Source organism: Oncorhynchus kisutch, linkage group LG16 (genome assembly GCF_002021735.2).
Source record: "Oncorhynchus kisutch isolate 150728-3 linkage group LG16, Okis_V2, whole genome shotgun sequence".
Taxonomy (NCBI): domain Eukaryota; kingdom Metazoa; phylum Chordata; class Actinopteri; order Salmoniformes; family Salmonidae; genus Oncorhynchus; species Oncorhynchus kisutch.
The window spans coordinates 27,905,613-27,929,197 of record NC_034189.2 but is presented as its reverse complement, the minus strand read 5'-3'; the positions used below and the strand labels follow the sequence as shown (position 1 = coordinate 27,929,197).

The following is a 23,585-nucleotide window of genomic DNA, read 5'->3' as shown; positions in this document are numbered from 1 at the left end:
CCCTGCATGTTTAAATATGAAATGAACCAAATGCCTCTTAAAATGTTAAACAGAAATGACCTAATAAAGTAGTGCTTTGAAGCATCAACTTCAAAGGAATACATAATCAGAGCATTTTCCTAACTAGAGCTGAAATGGAATGAGCTTGGGTATGCTGTGGATGTGTGTGTGTGTGTGCGCGCGCGCGCACATCAGTGTATGTGTGTGTATGTGCTTGCTTGCTTGCATGTTTGTGTCATAGCCATCTTTATAGTAGCTTTTGCAATCGGGTTAACTTCAGTGTCACTTTTCACCTTTTTATATGGAGGACTTACATATAAAGCTTCTGATATTGCTATTCCCTGCCATTGAAAAGCGGATCTATGAATTGCTTCTACACTGTAGCTTACATTCAGTTTCTTAGTGTTAGGCAGTATTTTGGCAGTGAATCACCCTATGCACTAATGACATGTTCCTACATGTGCCTAGGTGATACACGGCAGCCATTTTGTGCTGAGGCACTAGTCACACATCAATGTGCTGTGCAGCCGAGGCCAAACACCTTCCTTATGGAGACGTCTGGCTTTAACAGAGACATTATTGTGAGCTGTTGATATCATCTGTTTCTAGATGTTTTGTAGATTTATATCACTTTAATAAAAAATAGCAGTTTGAGAGTGTTTTGTGAGGCAAGGCTATCACTAGCTATGTTTCCATTAACTTGTCCAGGGATTTTTTTGTTGTTGTTGTCGACATTTAGAAAGTTTGAGTGGATAAATAAATGCGATAATTGCCTGCTATTGTGTCGTTCAAAATGTGCTGGACAAACACATGTTTTCTTAAAAACCTATACTGTCCAATAAAAATGTAGTGGTTGAAGTGTTTCCATTACCCATTTCGGCAAATTGCGCATTAATACATTGGCGACAGACAGCTATCTGTTTCATGTCTTACAATAGGTAGCCCGTAAAAGCCAGCATGGATAGAATGCAATAATTGACAAATATTTGCCATATTCTAATAATTCTCATGTCCGTGCCATGGTGAAACTCATGTAGATCGGAAATAATTGGATGGTGAAACTTGCGAGCCAACCAGAAAAGCAAGGCGAAGCAATTCAGGCAATCCTTGTCCTGCAAAGAAACATTTTTACAGAAAGTTTAAAAACATTTTTTTTAGCAAGCAATAGGTATTTAGAATTAAATGTGGAGTGGACCTTTATAGTTTCATGACAAAAATGATTCCACAATCGTAATTTATTCCCAAACCGTTTCCAAAATCTTCCAAAATAAATATCCACCCCTGTCGAATGGATTTAAAAAAATGTTGTCGATGGTCAGAAAATGTTTCCTATATCTGCCGTTTCCAAAACACATCGCGTATTTTTTGTTGTTTGTTGCGACATTGCTTTTGTCGAATAAACCTGAGTAAACGGAACACTTTTTCAAAATGCCCTTTTCGAAGCTACTCCAGTAGTAAGGGAAAACTAGTCTTCAGTGAAGTGACAAATACTCAGTGTCAAAATGGATGTTATGCCCAGTTGCCCATAAGTAAAGGGTCATGTGGAGAGTCAAAACCAAGTCTTAAAGGGGGCCAGTCTGTAGAATGACGCATAATAAGACCAGAAGACTGACTGTGACCTAATTATTTATTTTTTGTACCTTGTGTACCCGCCTCAGTGTTCTTCCTGTCTGGAAATGTTCCTCCATTGTGTCTCTGTCAGACCCATTACCTCACACTATTCACCCAAAACAGAGAGCAACAGAGAGATGGGGTTGGGAGGTGAAAAGGAAAGGGAGGAGGGGTGGTGGAGAGGAGACATAAAAAGGCAAACAGTCACTCAGAGAGAGATACAGAACGAAGGGATGAGGACCCAGACAGACAAATGACAACAGAAGAAAGGGCGAGAGTGGGTTACATACAGAGAGAATGTGAAAGGTGGCGGTGGTGAAACATGCCGTTTGGGAGATTTAAGGAGGGTGGCACGATGCCCGTGGACTCTCTCTCCCTCCATTTACCTCTCTCCCCTTGACTTATGGCAACGGGGCTCCCTGCCCACTAGTCCTGCATGGGCCACAGAAGATTATTCACCTGTCCTCACCTACTACCGTCTTTGACTAACCTAATGGCTTGGTGTTACAGCAACCATCTCCTTGGGGTGTGTCTCAATACTCATCGATGGCTTCCTTTCCTTGTATACTTTTAACACAAACAAGTGAAAGGATTTCATAGGCTTTTAGGCCATGCCACATCAGTGATCATGGCGAAGACAGGTAAGGAAGCCACTTTATACTATTGAGATGCACCCTTTTTCCTATTAGTACTCATCCCATATGGTGCGACGGAAGTAAAGGAAACCCCTTTATACTGTTGAGATATACCCCTCATCTCAACCTGCATGGTGAGATGGCAGCCCTTTCAACCCAATAGGCTGACATAGAGACAGGTTAGATCTGGGCTTGTTATGAGAGGTGAAATGAGAGGAGCAACAGCACATTGTCTGGGTTCACACTCCCTCAGCAGAATGATGGGGTCTCCCAGGGCAACGCTGCTGCTGCATGCTGGGAGATGCGGTCCAAATCAACTAAATCCACCAGGAACCTTCCTGGAGAGGGAAAGAGAGACGGAAAGAGCAAGAGAGAGAACGATGAAGAGATAGGGAGATGAGAGGGAAAGAAAGAGGAGATGAAAGAAAGAGCAGAGCTACATTTCTCACCTCTTTCGCCATTTACGATCAATCACTCTTCATCATGACTCTCATTTTTGCCTCCCCCTGCCGTCTGCCCTCTTCAATGCTGGGCTAGATATCGACAGCTTTTATCTCATTGTGCATTCTAACAGGCACCACACACCATACAGTGAGGGTGGAGAAGGAGAGGAGAACAGTCTCATGTCAGCCCCCCGGCCCTCCTCGCTCCCTTATCACGGTAATTGGCGCATAGGGTCACTACGACGGGCCATGGATAATCATGGCTGGGGGTCATACCCCGTGTGGCCGCCCCACCACAGCCCCACACTGCTGTGGTGGTAGGATGTGACAATGTCCTCGACTGACTGCAAGCCTAACCTACTTTCCCAAGAGAGAGAGAGAGAGAGCATTAAAAAGGAGGTCTGCTATTGTTTTCAATATGGAAATAAACAAGAGGGGGAGGAAGAGAGAGGGGGATCTGGTGCCCGTTCAGCGGGACGTCACATTTTGGAACGTTCAGATATAGAAACAGACTATGTAGAACAAACATGACTCTCTGACATGTAGAATAAGGAACCACATTGGCTCTGTTCATGCCAATTCGATCTGCAACATTTGACAACGTTTGTCAACTGAACATGGCCCTTCTCTGTTTTCAAAATGAAAATACTGAGGATGAGGCAAGGGAGGGAGGGATAGTGGGGGAGGTGGGGGGGGGGGAGAGGGGTAATGAAGAGCGAGAGTAGAGAGGTAGAGAGAAGGGGGAATGGAGAGAAAGAAATTGAGAGAGGGAGAACCGAGCGGGAGAGGATCTTGATTTGGCTGCCTGCTTGTGTTTATATCACCACTATCCCCTGCTCGTCGCGTCTTTCATCTCGGTGGTCGCGCTCGCTGTTAGCAGACAGGCGCCATTAAATCTGGCTGCACAAGACACACACACACACACACACATACACACACACTTCATTAGATCTAAGATAGGCCCTGCGCTCTTTTGAGTGCTCCAGATAGTAAATATGATATCACAGGGATAAGGAGACAAATACGATCAACGTCAAAGACAGCCTGATCCTTATCTCTGGGGGAAAAGCAGAGTCAAGCAAAGTAAAGCAACTCTCTATCACGCTACGGAAATCACTTTAATTAACCCTCAAAGCAGCATATTCTTACACATCTGCCTTCTAATGCTGTTTGACTGAAACATAGAGAGAGACATGCCCAGATGGGTTCCAAGCCTGTCCGTCGTATATCGTAGAATCTCAATCCCCCTCCGCTCCTCTTAAACAATGTAATTCACCAGATGATAAAACAAATGCATTCAATGTTTATCGTCCGCTACAAAACCATATGGGCACTATTAAATGCCGGGACACACTGCACGGCGAGCATTATAGTTATGGGAAGAGGGCTTATGCACAAGTACAGCACAGTATCCCGCACAGCTTTGCCCAAAAAATGATTTCTGGTTGAAATGGTGCAGGGCTCCATTTTTGAACAAAGACACTCCACAATCTGAAAGTCAATGAGTTAGGTTAATTATACAGTTTGTGGTTGTGAATCCTGAAAATGTACCCCTGGGTCTTTTAAATAAGCTATTATTTGCATAGCCCTGCTACCTCCATGAATTACATGTAAGGGCATAAGAAATGGCTACAGCATGCATGGAGTCGTTTGAGCTATTAGGTATAAATACAGGTCTTGTCCAGAGGGTTTGCTGGAGCAAATGTATACTGTATCTGTTAGGGCTTCAATGGAAAAGATTTGCATTTCAGGGAAAGTGTTAACTGCTGTAGAATAATAATTATAACGGTAGGAGAATGATCTGTAGGAGAGTGATCTGTAGGAGAGTGATCTGTAGGAGAGTGATCTGTAGGAGAATTATCTGTAGGAGAGTGATCTGTAGGAGAGTGATCTGTAGGAGAGTGATCTGTAGGATAATTATCTGTAGGAGAGTGATCTGTAGGAGAGTGATCTGTAGGAGAGTGATCTGTAGGAGAGTGATCTGTAAGGGAGTGATTTGCAGGAGAGTGATCTGTAGGAGAATGATCTGTAGGATAATTATCTGTAGGAGAGTGATCTGTAGGGGAGTGATTTGCAGGAGAGTGATCTGTAGGAGAATGATCTGTAGGAGAATGATCTGTAGGAGAGTGATCTGTAGGGAAATGATCTGTGGGAGAATGATCTGTAGGAGAATGATCTCCAGGAGAGTGATCTGTAGGGGAGTGATCTGTAGGAGAGTGATCTGTAGGAGAATGATCTGTAGGAGAGTGATCTGTAGGAAAGTGATCTGTAGGAGAATGATCTGTAGGGGAATGATCTGTAGGAGAGTGATCTGTAGGGGAGTGATCTGTAGGAGAATGATCTGTTGGAGAATGATCTCCTATACAGTGCGGTCAGTAAGTATTCAGACCCCTTTACTTTCTCCACATTTTGTTATGTTACAGCCTCATTCTAAAATGGACTTTAAAATAAAAACTCGTACATTTACACACGATACCCCATAATGACAAAGCAAGAACAGGTTTTTAGAAATACCTGCAAAAGTATTAAAAGAATTCAAAATGGAAATATCACAGTTACATAATTATTCAGACCTTTTACTCAGTACTTTGTTGAAGCACCTTTGGCAGCGATTGCAGCCGAGTCTTCTTGGGTATGATGCTTCCACCACCATGCTTCACCATAGGGATGGTGCCAGGTGTCCTCCAGGCGTGACACTTGGCATTCAGGCCAAAGAGTTCAATCTTGGTTTCAGAGAGAATCTTATTTCCCATGGAGAGTCTTTTAGGTGAATTTTTGCAAACTGCAAGCGGGCTGTCATGTGTCTTTTACTGAGGAGTGGCTTTCGCCTGGCCACTCTACCATAAAGGACTGATTGGTGGAGTTCTGCAGAGAGGGTTGTCCTTCTGGAAGGTTCTCCCCTCTCCACAGATGAACTCTGGAGCTCTGTCAGAGTGACCATCAGGTCGCTTTGTCATTATGGAGTACTGCGTGTAGATAGATGATGAAAAACATCCATTTAATCCATTTTAGAATCAGGCTGTAACGTAACAAAATGTTGTAAAGGTCAAGGGGTTTGAATACTTTGCGAAAGCACTGTATTTGTATAGCTAGCATATACAGCATAACATTCAAATGTGTTTAGATTTTTTGTATATATTTATTGGCTTTTGATAAAGGGAACCGATTGACATTCGGAAAACAATGTTGGTTTGCATATTTGTACCTATTAGCTCTGTACTCTGTACCGGTAGCACCTGTATATAGCCTCGCTACTGTTATTTTCACTGTCATTTTACTTCTTTTTTTTTTACCTAATACTGATTGTTTACTTAAAAAATGGCACCGTTGGTTAGGACTTCTAAGTAAGCATTTCACTTTAAGGTCGACACCTGTTGTATTCGGCGAATGTGACAAATAAACTTTGATTTGGCTTCTTAAGTACAAAAAGACAAAGGCTGTCAAAAGTCTGTCTCTCTTGCATCCTGTGTCTTTCTCTCTCACCCCTCTCTCACTGTAGAATACACTGAAGACTGCCTTATTCAGGACAGCATTTACTCCAGAAACTAGCTTCTCATAGATACATTTGAATGCATCGCTAACTGTGCGTTGTTGACTGTTATCACTGAGGCTTGTGCAATGGGCCTGGTTTAACAGACAACAGTGTGGTGTGTTAGGTCCAGCAGGGCTCCAGTGTGCCAGCCTGTCCTCCTGCTGTTTGAACAGGGGACGAGTAATCAACTGTGAAGGTTGTTGTGGAGCAAACAACCATTTAACCTATGACAACATTGGCCATGATCACCCAGCCAGGGCTGGACACAGGGAAGGAGAGATAGAGAGAGAGAGTGTATGCATGAATGTTAGTTACATCTATATTTACCCTCTGTGTATGTGGGTATCGTGCATCACCCACTACATACCATTTTAATATAGCCCATGACTTTGATGCCCATATGGTGGTAGCTTGTGGTACTATAACATGCTCTGCCCACACCCTGCCCACACCCTGCCCACGCCCTGCCCACGCCCTGCCCACGCCCTGCCCAGCCCACACCCTGACCACGCCATGCCCACGCCCACGCCCTGCCCACGCCCAGCCCACGAACACGCCCTGCCTACGCCCCGAGTTGACGTGCTACGCCCGCTGTGTCAGCTGGTGTGTTTCCAACCTGAACGAACCCATCTGCTGCATAGCAGGCGTAGCACGACAAACCCTCAGGGGGGGGCAGAGCCATAGAATCATAGGAACATGAGACTGGGCATCAGACTAGGTGGCATGAGGTGGCGTGGCAAGTGTCCGAAGCTATTGCAGTCTAAACAATGTATACACTAATCAAACATCATGATCATAGATGGACTATATCAAGGGGCTACGCTGAATAAATTGATGGAATGTGGCTCTAGTATTTATAGAAAGGCCGAGAGAGGCAGAAATCAACACAAGTGCCAGTGTCCAAGCCAAAATACTGGGGTGCAATCATGACCATAAACAGTGCATTAAATTATTGGAGAGGCTTGCATGAGGTTGGGGTGGGGTGGGGGGGTGGGGGGGGGGTTGATAGAGAGATCAAGAGATTGCCAGGACCAGATTAGAGGCGGGGAGGAATAGAAGAGCTGGCACTGCTCAGGATGACCATGCGAGGGTAAAGAGAGAGTGATGGGAGTTGTCGAGGGGGATGGAGGGATGGTACTCCTCTCTTCACAAACAACAGAAGGGGAGGATGCCAGATAACAGACGGGAGAGGACAGAGGGGGCACAGGGATGGCGAGAAAAGACTAGTGGCTTCACGCTTCACACACATACACACACGACACTTGCAGAAACACTCGTGTAACACATTGCACACACACACACACACACACACACACACACACACACACACACACACACACACACACACACACACACACACACAGAAACATCAGACACACGCTTCCAGAAACACACATGCAAACACCTCCTCCCACACACACACAGCTTCCCTGTGGAGTGTTTTCTCATGCGACATCCTGGGCGTGGAGCCATCTGTAGGGGAAGCCATATTGCTGAATCGCCATCTCTGACTGGGTCTCCCTCCCTGTGCCAGAGACCTGATAACCTCCTCCTGCATTATACATTCGGCAGGGCCTCGCTTCTCTCTCTCTCTCTTTACCTTACTCTTTAGAGGCCTTCAATTATCTCTCTCTATCTCTCTCACTCCCTGGGAGATCCTCAATTGCATACTCCTCACGTCCTCTCTCCTCGCCTCCTTCCCAAAACCCATCGGGTGAGAAAGCCAGAGGTCTGTCCCCTCTGACCCTCTCCAATGGGGTTTTAAGAAAAAGGCGAGGAGAGCGGAAAGAGGACGCGAGGTGTATGCAATTGAGATTCCCCCCCCATCTACCCACCTCTCTCCCCACTCAATTACTAGCTTGCTTGCTTTCTTTCTCTCGATCTATCTTGCTCTTCATTTTTTTTCTGTCCCACTCAGTGCCTCTGTACCCAGTATGAAGCTGCATAATGTCACAGAGGGTATTTTGTTAGGGCACAGCCTGGGTCACCTTGTCAGCCAGCAGACTGGCACTCAGACATGCACGCCACCCACAACAACCCATGCAGACACCCAGCGTCAAACTGAAGTATAGTGCACACCTACAGTATACAGACACATTATTGAAGGGACAACCATCATTCCGTTGACAGGCTGCTTCCTGTCAACCCCAGTCTGGTGTGTGGTCTTCATACTTCCACTACACTCAGTGTAGCGTCTGGACACACTCTGCACTTAGTTTTCTGTCATGCTCTGACCTTGCAAGGTGTTTACTCATGTACGTCTACGTAGGGAAGAAAATGGTGCATGTGCAGTATAATTTGCAGACAGACACATTTTAGTCATTTATCAGGCAATTCACAGTCATGAGTGCATACATTTATGTACCAATTTGTTTTTGTTTTTTCATACTGTAGGAATTGAACCCACGACCTATGGCATTGCAAGAGCCATGGGCTACCGACCTAAGCCACATGGGACATTACAGTGAACTGCCTACCTTCTATGTGTTATGGTAGTCATGAACGCAAACAGAAATAGATCATTTGTAAAGTACCACACACACTCCCCTCCATTTTGACCACGCCATCTGTCTTATCTCGGTAAGCAGACGCCTATAGATGTTGCTTTGGCTAGTCTTTCTCCTCCCTTCTTCCCTCTCCTCTCCTCTCTCGTTTGATTCCTCCCCGTGCCCTGGCTCCAAGGACCACCCACTGTCAGCAGATATTAGTAGTCATTTTCAAAACTGTGCTGAAAACCCAGTCTCTCTCTCTCTCCTTTAGAAGTGCTGAGCATCGGCATCCCCCCTTTCTCCTCAGAGGGGGGCTACTGAGCCGAGAATGGGCAGAACAAGGGAATAAAGAGCGAAAAGAAAAAGAGGGAGGATTTGTCTGACGCCCATTTTAATTAGAGTGCATGCAGGCCCAATGGGATTTTTTTTCTCTCTCCCTGCGTGGCCACTCATGGCTGTACTGATGAATCTCCACCTACGTCAACTTCCTGCTTAGGTCCCCTTCTTGAGTCAGGCAAAATCCCTATGGGCTACTATAGGCTATACATCTGCTAACTGCAAAGAGGTTTAAGGTAGTAAGGACCCGAAGAAAGATGATCGACAATTGACCTGTGGTTACTTTGTTGAGATCACCAAAAGGACTCGTTACATATTCATGTCGTCCCTTTGAAAAATGTATCACAGTCCATCACATTTCAAGGTTATCATTTTTTCAATGGCAAAATCTCATCATCCTATCGTCACAGACACCACCATCCAAACCCTTGACTCATTAAAACACTATTTCGTCGCCTGCAGTCCCCTCTGACCTCAACCATTGGTTTACTGGCTCGTTTATTGACAAATGCTTGAACGACCTCCTGGAAACAGTTTCACTCTTACCCCAATGAGTCCCGAAGCATTTGTGAGCTAGGTAGGTCGAGTGAAGCTATCGCTCACGACTCCACCGTTGCCCCTTATACCGTGGCGCTGTCGTCTCACTGCCCTCTCCAGCTCGCTCTGATCACTCCTAAACCCTCTTTCTCTCCAAGACTGGCTGTTTGCGTGCCATGGTGGCCCACAATGCTTTGCTGCGGCACAATTAGAGTCCCAGCCACATTAGGATTCCTCCCACTTAGTGATGTGGCGCTGCCGACAGGTTAACTCGCTGCTACATGGTAGAGGTGGCTGTGCCACGCGACGGCCTAGTTTCTCAAACGAGTCAAACTTGTGAGACTGAGATGAGACTTTGAGTCTGGAAGGACTGTGTGGAGACTCTTAGATCCGCTGTTGTCAACAGTGTTGTGGCTGAAGAATGGGTAAATGTGTTGGGGAAAAACTGTGACATCGGGTCCAATGTGGATCACAATACACCCATCTCTCCAAGCCCTTGTGGTCGAGCAAAAAGGGAGAGCTTTACTTCTCCTAGCCGGTCTAGACCCAAAGTTAACTTGTGTTAACTGAAGCACTGCATTGCAATTCAAAGCCACTGATTTGAATGGGCGTGTTCATCGATTAGCGTGCATTAATCAAGGGTGTTTGCATAGAAGCACTATGGTAATTGATGAATTGACTATTGTTAATTGAGAAACAGCTGGTGAACGTAACACATCTCGCTCGTCCTGCTCATGGGTCCTCCAAACGGTCAATGACGTCTACAATAAACCAGACGGCTAAAACTGGAGGATCCTCCACCAACTGAAACACCAAACTTTACACGGTCTACCTTGACGACAGACAATACGGGGAACAGAGTGCTGAAGTGTGAGATAATAGAAGAGGGAAGGACTGAGAGAAGGAGCGAGAGAATGACATCCTTTGTCTATATGATCAGAGACGTTCTCCCATTGATCTCAGTGACAAAGGGAGAGCGGCGGAAGGAGAAAGTGGCGTCTCAATGAGAATGAATTGCATTTTAATATCGCTGCTCTTATTAATGATTAGCCTGGCCCTTGTTTCTACAGAGGCTGACAGGGCAGCATTAGAGCGACTTACAGCCTCATTTAGCACTAAGCCCTCCTCCGCTAGCCTGTTTACTATCTTCATTACCTGGCCATTAGAAGATGGCCAAACATCAGCATTAAAGCAGCCTGCCAGTTAGGCAGGAGGCAGGTGGTTGAGCAAAAGCAATGCCATGTGGATTGCAGTGCCCATTAGCTATTAGTTAGCTAGCTACTGTAGCAGCTTCTAGCTAATATTGCCCCTTTAGCATAGGATAATCTATTAGCTGCTTATGAGCTACAGTAATGTTACAGTGTATTAGCTTCAAGCTAATATGGTCCATTGCACTGTTTTCTGCCCCCAAACCTTGTTCGATGTTCCCCCAGCATAGCAGACACGCTAAGGCCTTGATTGTTACTGCTGTTATGGCCTGATGTGTCCTCTGTTTCTCCTTAGAATTAGCCCCTTTGCTCTTTTATGGCCTCTTGTGGCAGATAAATAACACATGGACTCTCTCCCGGGGGAACCATGTCCCATTCATTCTACCTGCTCTGGAGTCTCCGAAAGGGCTCTCTGGTTGTATATCAAACTACATTTTTCCTTTGTCTCTCTCTCTTTCTCCTTCTTTCTCCTTCTAGAAGTTTATCTTCAACTCGTTCTTCTCGCTCTTTCTCTCGCTCTCTCTCGTTCCCTCTCTCTGCAGTAGGGGACTTTGCCTCATATTAACTTCACACATTGTGTGATTAAACGTCTCTCGATCCAATTTCGTGTGGCTCAAGACAAAAATCCAGGGAAGAAGGAACAACATTAAATATGAAAACGGTTTTCGTGTGTGTGTGTGTGTGTGTGTGTGTGTGTGTGTGTGTGTGTGCGTGCGTGCGTGCGCTATCAAGTGTTGGACGACCACCATTTGTTTTGTTCTTGCAAATGTGCCCTTGTTCCAGTTGCTGCTCGGTGGTACCCAGCAGCATGTACAGTAGGTCTTTCACCCTTTACACTGGTGGGAATTGGCCTAGATGGATAGAGCTACATTGAAATGCTTCCTACTGAAGTAATATGAAAAACATATGCTTAAGCGCTATAGCAATTGAAAGGGAACAGTGTGGAGGTTATGGGGGAATTGTTAGACCAAATGTGAGGACACAGCAGTTCACTTCACACAAGACTGAATCCAAACATGTCACTGTTGAGTTTATGTGCATTTTACATGTACAGTACTTTTAGACACATTTATTTAATGAAATATGAAAATTGTCTGGATACATTCAGTAACATAATAAGAATATTCCTGGAAAATGTGGGGTAGGTGCCACATAAGAAAGATACAATTACAAGGGCTTGAGTGAGAGGACGAACAAGTTTCTCCAAGTTTTTATGACTTAAAAAAAGAGTCTTCAACTATAAGCTTTGAGCTCTCCTAGCTGTGCCGTTGAGGAACTAGAGCGAGCACACTTGTAGTAGTTTTGTTTGGAACACGGCCCTGCATCTCCCTCCGTCACACAATTACTGTTGTTGTTTACGCAATGATCTTAGTGTTAGGCTTCACAGAGTAATTCAGAGAAACAGATCGTCATTTTGGTGCGCATAGAATGGAGTCATGAATGCATTCAGGAGCATGTTCTGCTGCAACTTTCTTCACACTAGACCAACATAGGCTGAACCTGTTCAGAACAACCCAGGGTATGACGCCATGTCATCGTGTATCAAATATAGTGATCATAAACGTTGACACGGTATATGACAGGAGTTTTATGATATGGACATTAGAAGTGTACATTTAGATCCACGGGTGCTGGGCTTGCTTGTATGAGAGTCCGGCAATGTACAGCGTTTTCCTCACTCAGACAACAAAAGTAGCAGGAGGGATGTGGGCCACGTCTTGTTGTGTACGGGGCTCAAGTTCAGAACAGCTGTCAGTCAAAACCCATACGGAGCTGTGAAGTGCAGAGCTGGATCTCTACCATCATTACCTCACAGCCACTGTGTTCCAATTTAGGCACTTAACAGTGCCCAAATCTGCCATTTTCAACCCATGTACTAGTGTAAAAGGTTAATGGAAGTGACTGGCTTCCTCGGGGCACTGTACTATTTCAGGGCTGGTTCCACCAGGCAGTGAAGTGGAAGACTCTCTCATTATGGCTTTGTTTACGGACCCATTATTTTCCCTCATAATCACCGTTCTTTGCCTCGGCGAACGCCACTGTGACACACTGCGAGTCAGCCATCGTCAGGGACAGCCTTTTGTTTTAGCCTCTTAGGCTGTGCTATTGTATAGCGTAGCCAGTAATTATTTTCCACTTTCTGTTGGTTAGTTTTCAATGTATTGCCCTTTTTTAGTAGATACATTTTGAATGTAATGTGTAAACGGAGCACTTCGCTGCAGCTGTTACCCGCTAGCGCAATTAGCATTAGCCGTCACCGTGACTTTGCTCATCCGAAGGCGATTCGTGCCGACTCGCCATAATACACCTCAATGACAGACGGATTCAGTTCTGCTGCCTTCATCAGAACCCATACTCTTTCACTCCGTCACTCACTCGTTCCCTGCCACACTTTACATAACCTATAAATAGCACCGAGGCTCAGTTGGTGAGGGAGAAGACGCTACAGTAAATATGTCTTTAATAAGCATTTCTCCCACCGCCATATGTTGCTGCGTCAAACAGTCCGTCTCCTGTGCCAGTAGAAGCGAGACCATGGAAGGAGAAGAAGAGGGGGGGGGTTGACCGAGGAGAGGAGTGGCAGGTCCAATGCAGTCTAATCGCCCGTTTTCTCCACCCAGTCTGGCATAGTCCTAATATACAGACGTCAATTACACAGCTCCACTGGTACAACATCCTACAGGCGATAGCTATAAAGCTGTTCTACCACTCATCTCGCCTGTCCATGGCAGTTGTAGGCTGAATCCTTGCTTTACAATGAAAGGCTTGTTCAATAAGTAGCACGGCAACACCTAGCTACCCTCTTGCTTTGCCTTTGATGGCATCCTGCTGTTACTATATTATTAGAAGGTTTAGTTGTCTGTTTTTGAGTCTGTCTCCTGTTTTTTGTTTTTTTGATAAAATTGTTATTTTTTATATAACCTTTGTGCGCTTAGTGACACACATGGCACAGTAGGCCTTCTTGTATGATACTACTTTGTCTTTGTGTGTGTGTGTGTGTGTGTGTGTGTGTGTGTGTGTGTGTGTGTGTGTGTGTGTGTGTGTGTGTGTGTGTGTGTGTGTGTGTGTGTGTGTGTGTGTGACAAACATGCAGGTTTTCTCCATTAGCTGTATAGTATCGTCCCTGTGGACTTAGTTGCTGATACACTCTGTATAAACATCCTTTCTCAGTGGGTGACCATATCTCTTCCCCTCCAGGTAAAGGACCTGAAACGCTCTTCGCTGGCCAGAAGCTCAACGACAACGAGTGGCACATGGTGAAAGTGGTGCGCCGAGGAAAGAACTTCCAGCTATCTGTGGACAACGTCACGGTGGAAGGTCAGTGTCCACTCTCCACTATTCGCCTCCACCTCTTCCACCCTTAAGTGATAGAAAGGAGGAACAGAGGGATGGGGGGCTGTTAGATAGGTGAGAGGAGGGATTAAGAGAGGGGGCATGATGATTGTTTGGGCTAGGGATGGAGAGATAGTTGGATGGCAGAAGGTCAGTGTCCACTCCCCACTGTCTACCACCACCCCACGGGGGTAGAATGGATGAATAGGGGGGTGTGGGGCGATAGGTGAGAGAAATGCAATAGATGATGAAGCCTGGGGCTATAAATGACCCTGTGTGATCTTGTTTCTGGTGGACACAAACCACAAAGAGAAGGCCTCTGGGCTGACCTTGTTTAGGACTACGGTGTTTTTAACAAACTGGCCAAGCTCATTCCTGCTCAATTCCAGGAAGCAACAACATAATCACCAAGGGGACAGATCGGGAAACTATAGGTGTAGTGAAAGCTGGGCTCATAAGTTTATGTAGCTAGAGATTTACAGTTAAAGTCGTAAGTTTACATACACCTTAGCCAAATACATTTAAACTCAGTTTTTCACAATTCCTGAAATGTAATCCCAGTCAAAAGTCCCTGTCTTAGGTTAGTTAGGATCACCACTTTATTTTAAGAATGTTAAATATCAGAATAATAGTAGAGAGAATGATTTACTTCAGCTTTTATTTCTATCATCACATTCCCAGTGTTTTGTTTCAGAAGTTTAAATACACTTAATTAGTATTTGGTAGCATTTCCTTTAAATTGCTTAACTTGGGTCAAACATTTCTGGTGCAACTGAGTCAGGTTTGTCGGCCTCCTTGCTCGCTTACGCTTTTCAGTTCTGCACACAAATGTTCTATAGGTTTGAGGTCAGGGCTTTATGATGGCCACTTTGTTGTCCTTAAGCCATTTTGCCACAACAAGACCCATTTGCGACCAAGCTTTAACTTCATGACTGATGTCTTGAGATGTTGCTTCAATATATCCACATAATTTTCCTACCTCATGACTCCAGCCATCTATTCTGTGAAGTGCCCCAGTCCCTCCTGCAGCAAAGCACCTCCACAACATGATGCGGCCACCCCCATGCTTCACGGTTGGGGTGGTGTTCTTCGGCTTGCAAGCCTCCCTCTTTTTCCTCCAAACATAACGATGTTCATTATGGCCAAACAGTTCTATTTTTGTTTCATCAGACCAAAAAGTACGATCTTTGTCCCCATGTGCAGTTACAAAAAGTAGTCTGGATTTTTTAATGGCGGTTTTGGAGCAGTGGCTTCTTCCTTGCCGAGCGGCCTATCAGGTTATTTCGATATAGGACTCGTTTTACTGTGGATATAGATACTTTTGTACCTGTTTCCTCCAGCATCTTCACAAGGTACTTTGCTGTTGTTTTGGGATTTATTTGCACTTTTCGCACCAAAGTACGTTCATCTCTAGGAGACAGAACGCGTCTCCTTCCTGAGCGGTATGATGGCTGCGTGGTCCCATGGTGTTTTTACTTGCGTACTATTGTTCGTACAGATGAACGTGGTACCTTCAGGTGTTTGGCAATTGCTCCCAAGGATGAACCAGAATTGTGGAGGTCTACATTTTTTTTCTGATGTCTTGGTTGATTTCTTTTGATTTTCCCATGATGTCAAGCGAAGAGGCACTGAGTTAGGCCTTGAAATACATCCACAGCTACACCTCCAACTGATTCAAATGATATCAATTAGCCTCTTTTTCTGGAATTTTCCAAAATTAGTATAATTTTCTGGAATTTTCCAAGCTGTTTAAAGCCACAGTTACCTTAGTGGAACCCCTAATATCTGTGTTACTGCCCAATTCAAGCCTTATACAAATGTATCAATTTAATATATAACATATTACACAGGGTGGTCAATTACCATATGGAACTCCTTCCCAATTGAAGCCCTACATAGACTATAGCATCCTGTGAAGATGCTAGTCTTCATAACAGTGTGAAATACCGGCTACATTTTTCTGTGACCAACAGATGCATATCTGTATTCCCAGTCATGTAAAAATCCATAGATTAGGGCCTAATGAACTTATTTCAATTTACTGATTTCCTTATATGAACTGTAACTCAGTGAAATCTTTGAAATTGTTGGTTTATATTTTTCTTCCGTGTGGTAGGAATTTAGTTTGCAGTTTAGTTAGACACTTTTAGCCTCTTTTTTAAAGTAATTGTATCATCACCGTGTTTTAGATTTCTATAGTTATTCCAACATATTCCATCCCATTGTACCATTATTTCATAACCAGGGTATAAAGCTTTTCCTTATCAGGCCACATGGTTAAGAAAGGTCAATGCCTTTAATATAACATATTCCTATGTCCTCCTTCACCATCCAGGCCAGATGACGGGTGCCCACACGCGGCTGGAGTTCCACAACATTGAGACTGGCATCATGACCGAGCGTCGCTTCATCTCCGTGGTGCCCTCCAACTTCATCGGTCACCTCCAGGGCCTGACAGTCAACGGCGTGCCCTACCTGGATCAGTGCAAGAACGGTGACATCTCCTACTGTGAACTCAACGCCCGCTTTGGGATGCGCCACATCATCGCCGATCCGGTGACGTTTCGAACGAAGGCAAGCTATCTAGCGTTGGCTACTTTGCAGGCCTACGCCTCCATGCACCTCTTCTTTCAGTTCAAGACCACCACGTCGGACGGCCTGCTGCTCTTCAACTCGGGGGATGGCAGCGACTTCATCGTTGTGGAGCTGGTCAAAGGGTGAGTCTGGATGTTTGAATGGTGTTGACATAAATATAAGTGTTGGCTTGTTAGCTTACCCTGAAAATTGTAATGTGGTTTTGCTTATTGTGCCCACTAGGCCTACACCACATGGGCACATCTTAATCATATGATAATGGAAAACATAACAAATGATGTAGATGTATATGTTGTGAAACAAATAGATGCAGTGAAAATGAAAAAGTCCTGTATAAGTTCCACTAAGATGTGTTTTTCTACAATTCTATGAATCTATGCTGGTTGGAGGCAGTTCACTCTATTTCTCAATGAGCAATACTATTCATTTTGGTTCATGGCTCTGTTGAATGCCCAGAACAGGCTATTATTATCGGGCAGAAACAGCAGTTGGAGAAAATATTTCACTTTCTAATTTGTAAATATCAGATGCCTTCCCAGCTATACATACAATCCATACGCCCCCATTGACGTTAAGGTTGAACAAAATCTATTTATTTGGTCTGAAAAAAACGAGTTTAGTTGTTAAAACTCTGAATGCAGACATGAATAATAGGACACCTGAAATAGCACCGGTCTGAACAGTGTGTTATATCACCTTTCAGCACACACAAAGACAAAGCAGAGCAGGAATAAACACATTCGATATACTGTACATTGCTCTGGCAAACTAGTCACCAACAGATGATACGAAAGGAAATCATTTTGTGCATGAACGAAACATGCCATCTTGTCCGCCTCTGGCAACTGGACAGGAACATTTCTATTCAGATTTTCTGAGGGGGACATGTTTTTTTCTGTACATTTCAAAACTTAAAAATACACAAAGAATAGAATTTCTGAGCGGCTGTACATTATGTGAGGTTGGGCAATTTTCTGCTCTGCAAGCTTGCCATTGCACAGCTGGAGGTTCGGCGCACTTCAACCCTACACCACCCTCCCCTTCGACCAAAGAGAGAGAGAGCCGTCTTTTCTTTTTCTTCTCCCTTCGCCTTTATAAGAAGTCCAAGATAGGCACCAGGGGCTGAGTGAAAAACCTGCTGTTTAAATATAACAAAGGTGGGAGTGAGACCGACTCACCCTGCCGCCTTGGACTCTGGCTTCATCCATTGAACAGCCTTAACTATACTGAAAGTACTGTATCCTTATGGCATCGTCTTTGACTGAAGAAACGGGTTCTTTTTCAAAAGAGCCAAACACCCAAATATTCAACTTGCTAGGCTAGACCTGTCTTTGTCTGGTTTATACCTCTTTGAAAGAACTATGCTCTCTGAGTGACATTCTGATGTTGGTTTGGTCAAACTGACTGTGACCGATGAGGTGATATTGATATAATTTGAAGCACCTTTACCCCTTTGTCCCTTTCATTCACTCTCTGTCTCATATATAAACACGCGCACATCTACAGTTATTTCCTAAAAGTCTCTTACAATCTGTGCTTACAGCTACGTCCATTATGTCTTTGACCTCGGCAACGGCCCGTCGCTGATGAAGGGTAACTCGGACAAGCCGCTCAACGACAACCAGTGGCACAACGTGGTGGTCTCCCGGGACGCCAACAACGTGCACACGCTCAAGATCGACTCCCGCACCGTCACCCAGCACTCCAATGGAGCCCGCAACCTGGACCTCAAAGGTAGGGGACACTATTCTGTATCCCCCTTATCTGTAGGCTACTACTGTAGCTGATGGGTCCTCCGTGGCTCATTGACCTTTCCACTACTATGGTCATTGGAGTCACTATTAGTACTACAACAACACCTACATAAAATATATAATACTATATTTAAATACTAATAGCAGCAATATGTGATTGCTACACCCAATTTTTTACTTTGGAATTAATGATATATATCTATTTTATATTGGAGAATACAACTGTTGTTCCCCCTTCAGAACTCAACATATAAGCTTGTTTTACTCCACTGTTTGAAAACATTCTAATTGTAAACAAACACTCTAACGCCTCAAAACATGGTTAAAACTAAAATGTTGATATCATGGCTTGATATCATGAATTTGAGAGTGGTTCCATTTCTCCTGCCCCATTCGTCAGCTGTTGACCAAAACTGAGGCGGGTCGACAACTTTATTGTTTTAACTGCAGATTTCCACTTTATGTAGCTGAAGAAAGCAAATGTGTGTGCGAGTGCATTTTGAGTTGAACAATGTGGCTCAATCTCTGTAGACTTTTTGGGAAGGTTTTAGAGGCCACATAGGGATGGCTCTGAAAAACATGTTTCAGAAACGTTCATGACTGATAAGTATTTTTTAAACCTCCTGCTTTGGGCTCGATGTGTCAATCTGTACTTCATACATTAATAATGTATGACCAGAATTACTGTCAATTAGCCACGAAATCCCTAGATTGAAAGCGACTTGTTTCCTGGAAGCTTTGCAGTGCCATTTTCCCAAAATGTTCAGCCTCCTAACAATTAGATTTCATGCAAATGAGCTTCAGCCCCTTGCAATTTGAGTAAAAGCTGGCAAGATGCACACAGAGCAGAGTGAGGGCAATGACCTGGTGACCTGATACTGTATCTACAGCTATACAGGTAGCCTGCTGGTTAAGAGCGGTGGGCCAGTAACTGAAACGTTGCTGGTTTGAATTCCAGAGAGGACATGAAGTGAAACATATCTGTACCCTTGAGCAAGGCACTTAACCCCAATCGCTCCTTGTTGGGATCATACTTTCTGGACTCTATTTTGAATCATGTTCCTCTTAATAGAACTTGAGACCAAACTGCTCTCTGTGACTTTCAAACGTTTATTCACCAAGGGTATCATAAGCAAATGCACCAAATTTGAACATTACAGAAAGCTCTAATCTATTTTCCCACCCGCACATCCACTGGCAATTGTCCATAGCTGTCCGGTACCCGACACACACCTCACAAAGGAGTGATTTGCTTCTGGCTCCTTGTCGCTTCGGGCGCTAGAGCCCAGCTCAAGGCCAATTATTTTCTTTATTTGATCCACTCAAAAGTATATTAAATGAACATGCCTATACACATGACGTTTCCCATTACATCTAAGTTACGTTTCTAAATACTAATGAACACAATATGATCAACTAGACAAGTTACACAACATGGACACATCAATGGATACATAATTACACAATTATGCTTGATTAACTGAATAGGCTTTACGAAGCAGAACGGTTGCTGGATCAAATCCCCGAGCTGACAAGGTAAAAATGTGTCTTTCTGCCCCTGAACAAGGCAGTTAACCCACTGTTCCCCGGTAGGCCGTAATTTTAAATAAGAATTTGTTCTTAATAACTGACTTGCCTAGTTAAATAAAGGTTACATTTAAAAAAATATATATATTTTTTGGGAACATGTAATCAAAATTAAATCAAATGTTATTTGTCACATGCTTCATAAACAGCAGGTGTAGACTAACAGTGAGATGCTTACTTACGGGCCCTTCCCAACAATGCAGAGAAAAAAGAGAACTCATATAAAAAGCATAACACTAGGAATAAATACACAATGAGTAATGATAATTTGGCTATATACACAAGGTACCAGTACCGAGTCGATGTGCAGGGGTACAAGGTAATTGAGGTAGATAAAGTGACTACGCAACAGGATAGATAATAAACACCAGCAGCAGCGTATGTGATGAGTCAAAAAGGGTCAATGCAGATAGTTAAATAGTTAACCAATAGCTACCTAGACGAACTATTTAGCAGTCTTATAGCTTGAGGGTAGAATCTGTTCAGGGTCTTGTTGGTTCCGGACTTGGTGCATCGGTACCGCGTGTCTTGCGGCAGCAGAGGGAACAGTCTATGACTTGAGTGGCTGGCGCCTTTGACAATTTTTAGGGCCTTCCTCTGACACTGCCTGGTACAGAAGTCCTGGAAGGGAGCATGACCCCACTGACATACTGGGACGTACGCATTACCCTCTTTAGCACCTTGCAGTTGGATGCCAAGCAGTTGCCAAGATACTCTCAATGGTGCAGCTGTAGAAAGCCTTTATGACTGTGTTGATGTGTGGACCATGATAATTCCTTAGTGATGTGGACACAGAGGAACTTGAAGCTCTCGACCCGCTCCACTACAGCCCATCAATGTGGATGGGGACGTGCTCGGCCCAAGATCAGCTCCTTTGTCTTGTTGTAGTTGAGGGAGAGGTTGTTGTCCTGGCACCACACTGCCAGGTCACTGACCTCCTCCCTATAAGCTGTCTCATCGTCATCAGTGATGAGGCCAACCCCCGTCGTGTCGTCAGCAAACTTAATGATGGTGTTGGAGTCGTTCACAGCCACGTACACAATGGTGAACCGGGAGTACAGGAGGGGACTAAGCACATACCTGAGGGGCCCCCTTGTTGAGGGTCAGAATGGCAGATGTGTTGTTGCTTACCCTAACCACCTGGGGGCAGATCCAGTTACAGAGGGAGGTGTTCAGTCCCAGGGTCCTGAGCTTAATGATGAGCTTGTAGGGCACTATGGTGCTGAATGCTGAGATATACCCCTGGAGCTATAGTCAATGAACAGCATTCTCATGTATGTGTTCCTCTTGTCCAGGTGTGAGAGGGCAGCGTGGAGTGCAATGGAGATTGCGTCATCTGTGGATCTGTTGGGGCGGTATGTGAATTGGAGTGGGTCCAGGGTGTCTAGTATGATGGTGTTGATGTGAGTCAAGACCAGCCTTTCAAAGCATTTCATGGCTACGGGGAGATAGTCATTTAGACTGATTACCTGGTCAGCGCCTGATCTGAGTACGCATCCTGGTAATCCATCTGGCCCCGTGACCTTGTGAATGTCAAAATGTTTAAAGGTGTAACTCACATCGGCCACAGAAAACTATATCACACATTCATCTGGAACAGCTGGTGCTCTCATGCATGGTTCTGTGATAGTTTGCCAGCCCTGTAGTAGTATTCGATCTTAGTCCTGTATTGATGTTTTGACTTTTTGATGGCTCGTCGGTGGTCGTAGCAGGATTTCTTATAAGCTTCTGGACTAATGTCCGTAGCTCTAGCTTTCAGCTGCAGTTGTTGCCTATAATCCATGGCTTCTGGTTGGGATATGTACGAACGGTCACTGTGGGGAAGACGTCGTTGATGCACTTATTAAGTCGCTCTGGCTAAGAGCATCTGCTAAACGACTAAAATCAAATATGTAAAAATGTATATGTGACACAGTATGCAATTTCTGGGCACCATAAGTGCTACTTTCAGAACTACATTACTGGCTATAAAGTATACAAAAGTACCAGAGAATCTCTTTAACCAAGTCACTATTGTCAATATTGAGCACATACATAGCCTCAATATCCCCTCATTTGGGCCTTCTGTCTTGAGTTCTCTCCAGCTTTCAGTGGGTTACTCTTTATTTAAAGTGGTGTTCCATTGGCATACACAGTCTGAAATATTCAACCATGTCAGCTGAGAATGCTCACAGAAACAACCATCTGTGTCTTATGAAAGATAGATCCCAATAGAGTAATGTCAAGACTGAGCTGTCTTCACACTCACTCATCCGGAACTTTAACATGGATATGACTCGTGGATGTCACTCAGTGACATGTCTTTCATGTACTGTCATGCAGCGATGAGAAGAAAAGTCTCAGAAGGTGCTGAAAAGCTGTGGACTATCTCATGGTTTACAGTAAAATCCTGGTGTGTGTGTACCCGTATGCTCCCTTCGTTTATGCGTAAGAGTGTACACACGTCCGCACGTGCGCACTGGTAGTTATTCATTCTTATTCTATTTGTTCAGCTTTCAAAAGTACGCCAGCTCAGGAGGCTTGGGGGCTGCGTTCAGATTAGGCAGAGTAGCGAAACCTGCTCCCAGTGCCAAGAGCAAATCTGCCTGCCAAACATGTGGACAGGAAGCAAAAGGCTGGCAGCGGCAGCCAGCCCGTGCCAGCCCACCGCGCCAGCCCACTGTGCCAACCCACCGTGCCACCCTCTTCACCTTGATATTTGATCCTTTCCCCAGCCAATCTGCCCCTCCAAAGATGAACTGAAACTCCTGCGTCTCCAAAGAGATTGAAGGGGGAAAACAACGACAATATCGAGAAAAAACTAACCCCACGCATTCCTCCTCCTCCCTCTAGATATGTCTCTCTTTTTTTGTTTTTAAATTCTGTTTTTATTTGAAAAACAAGGTTCAGACACACATGACATTTTCACATTGAATATAAAGAAAAAGAGCACAATAGAAGTTGAAATGCATAAAACCAAAAATGTAAGACGTTCAGGAGTTGAGTGTGTCATAAATATTAAAGGTCTCAATAATTCTGCATTTCCCAATGAATGTTCCACTCTAATTATTAATGGTTGAACATGGGGATGTTATTACAGTACATTATTTTTCCACTTTGACCATTAAACAAAATCAGATCTTAATGGTGTTATATAGTCAAACTATTTTGACCAAATCTGCAGTCTCAGAAAAGAGGTCAGCCTCTCCATCACATAGATCTCAAGTATTACATCTATCCATTCATCTGCCTCCGGGCACCTCCAATACTTGCTAGTAGGAGTAACCCAATCAAATGTTTGTCTAAAGCATCCCTTAGATCAAATGTAATGACCTCACCTCTGCATGGGCCATCAACCTTAAATATGGCTTCCATGTATTTATGCACATCCTGCCTACAAGCTTAGGGCATTTTCAAAATATGTGGTAATGGTTTGCCTCATTAGATCCACATAATCTCCAACATGCCGTTCCATTACCCTGATGTCTTTTCTGCAGATGAGTGGTTAAGAATCACATAATATTTTCCATCCAAATTCCCTCCAAG

General features: G+C 44.3%; 1 protein-coding gene across 5 annotated transcripts in view; it reads left to right on the top strand.

The window, feature by feature from the left end:
* Positions 1–23,585, top strand: part of nrxn2b (neurexin 2b) — a 1,016,923-nt gene that overhangs the window by 512,171 nt on the left and 481,167 nt on the right. For all 5 annotated transcript variants that reach the window (XM_031792165.1, XM_031792164.1, XM_031792163.1 and 2 more), the window contains 3 exons: positions 13,990–14,109; positions 16,460–16,841; positions 18,263–18,453. In XM_031792165.1, the coding sequence (XP_031648025.1) occupies positions 13,990–14,109; positions 16,460–16,841; positions 18,263–18,453 (693 nt within the window). The remainder of the gene's footprint in view (positions 1–13,989; positions 14,110–16,459; positions 16,842–18,262; positions 18,454–23,585) is intronic.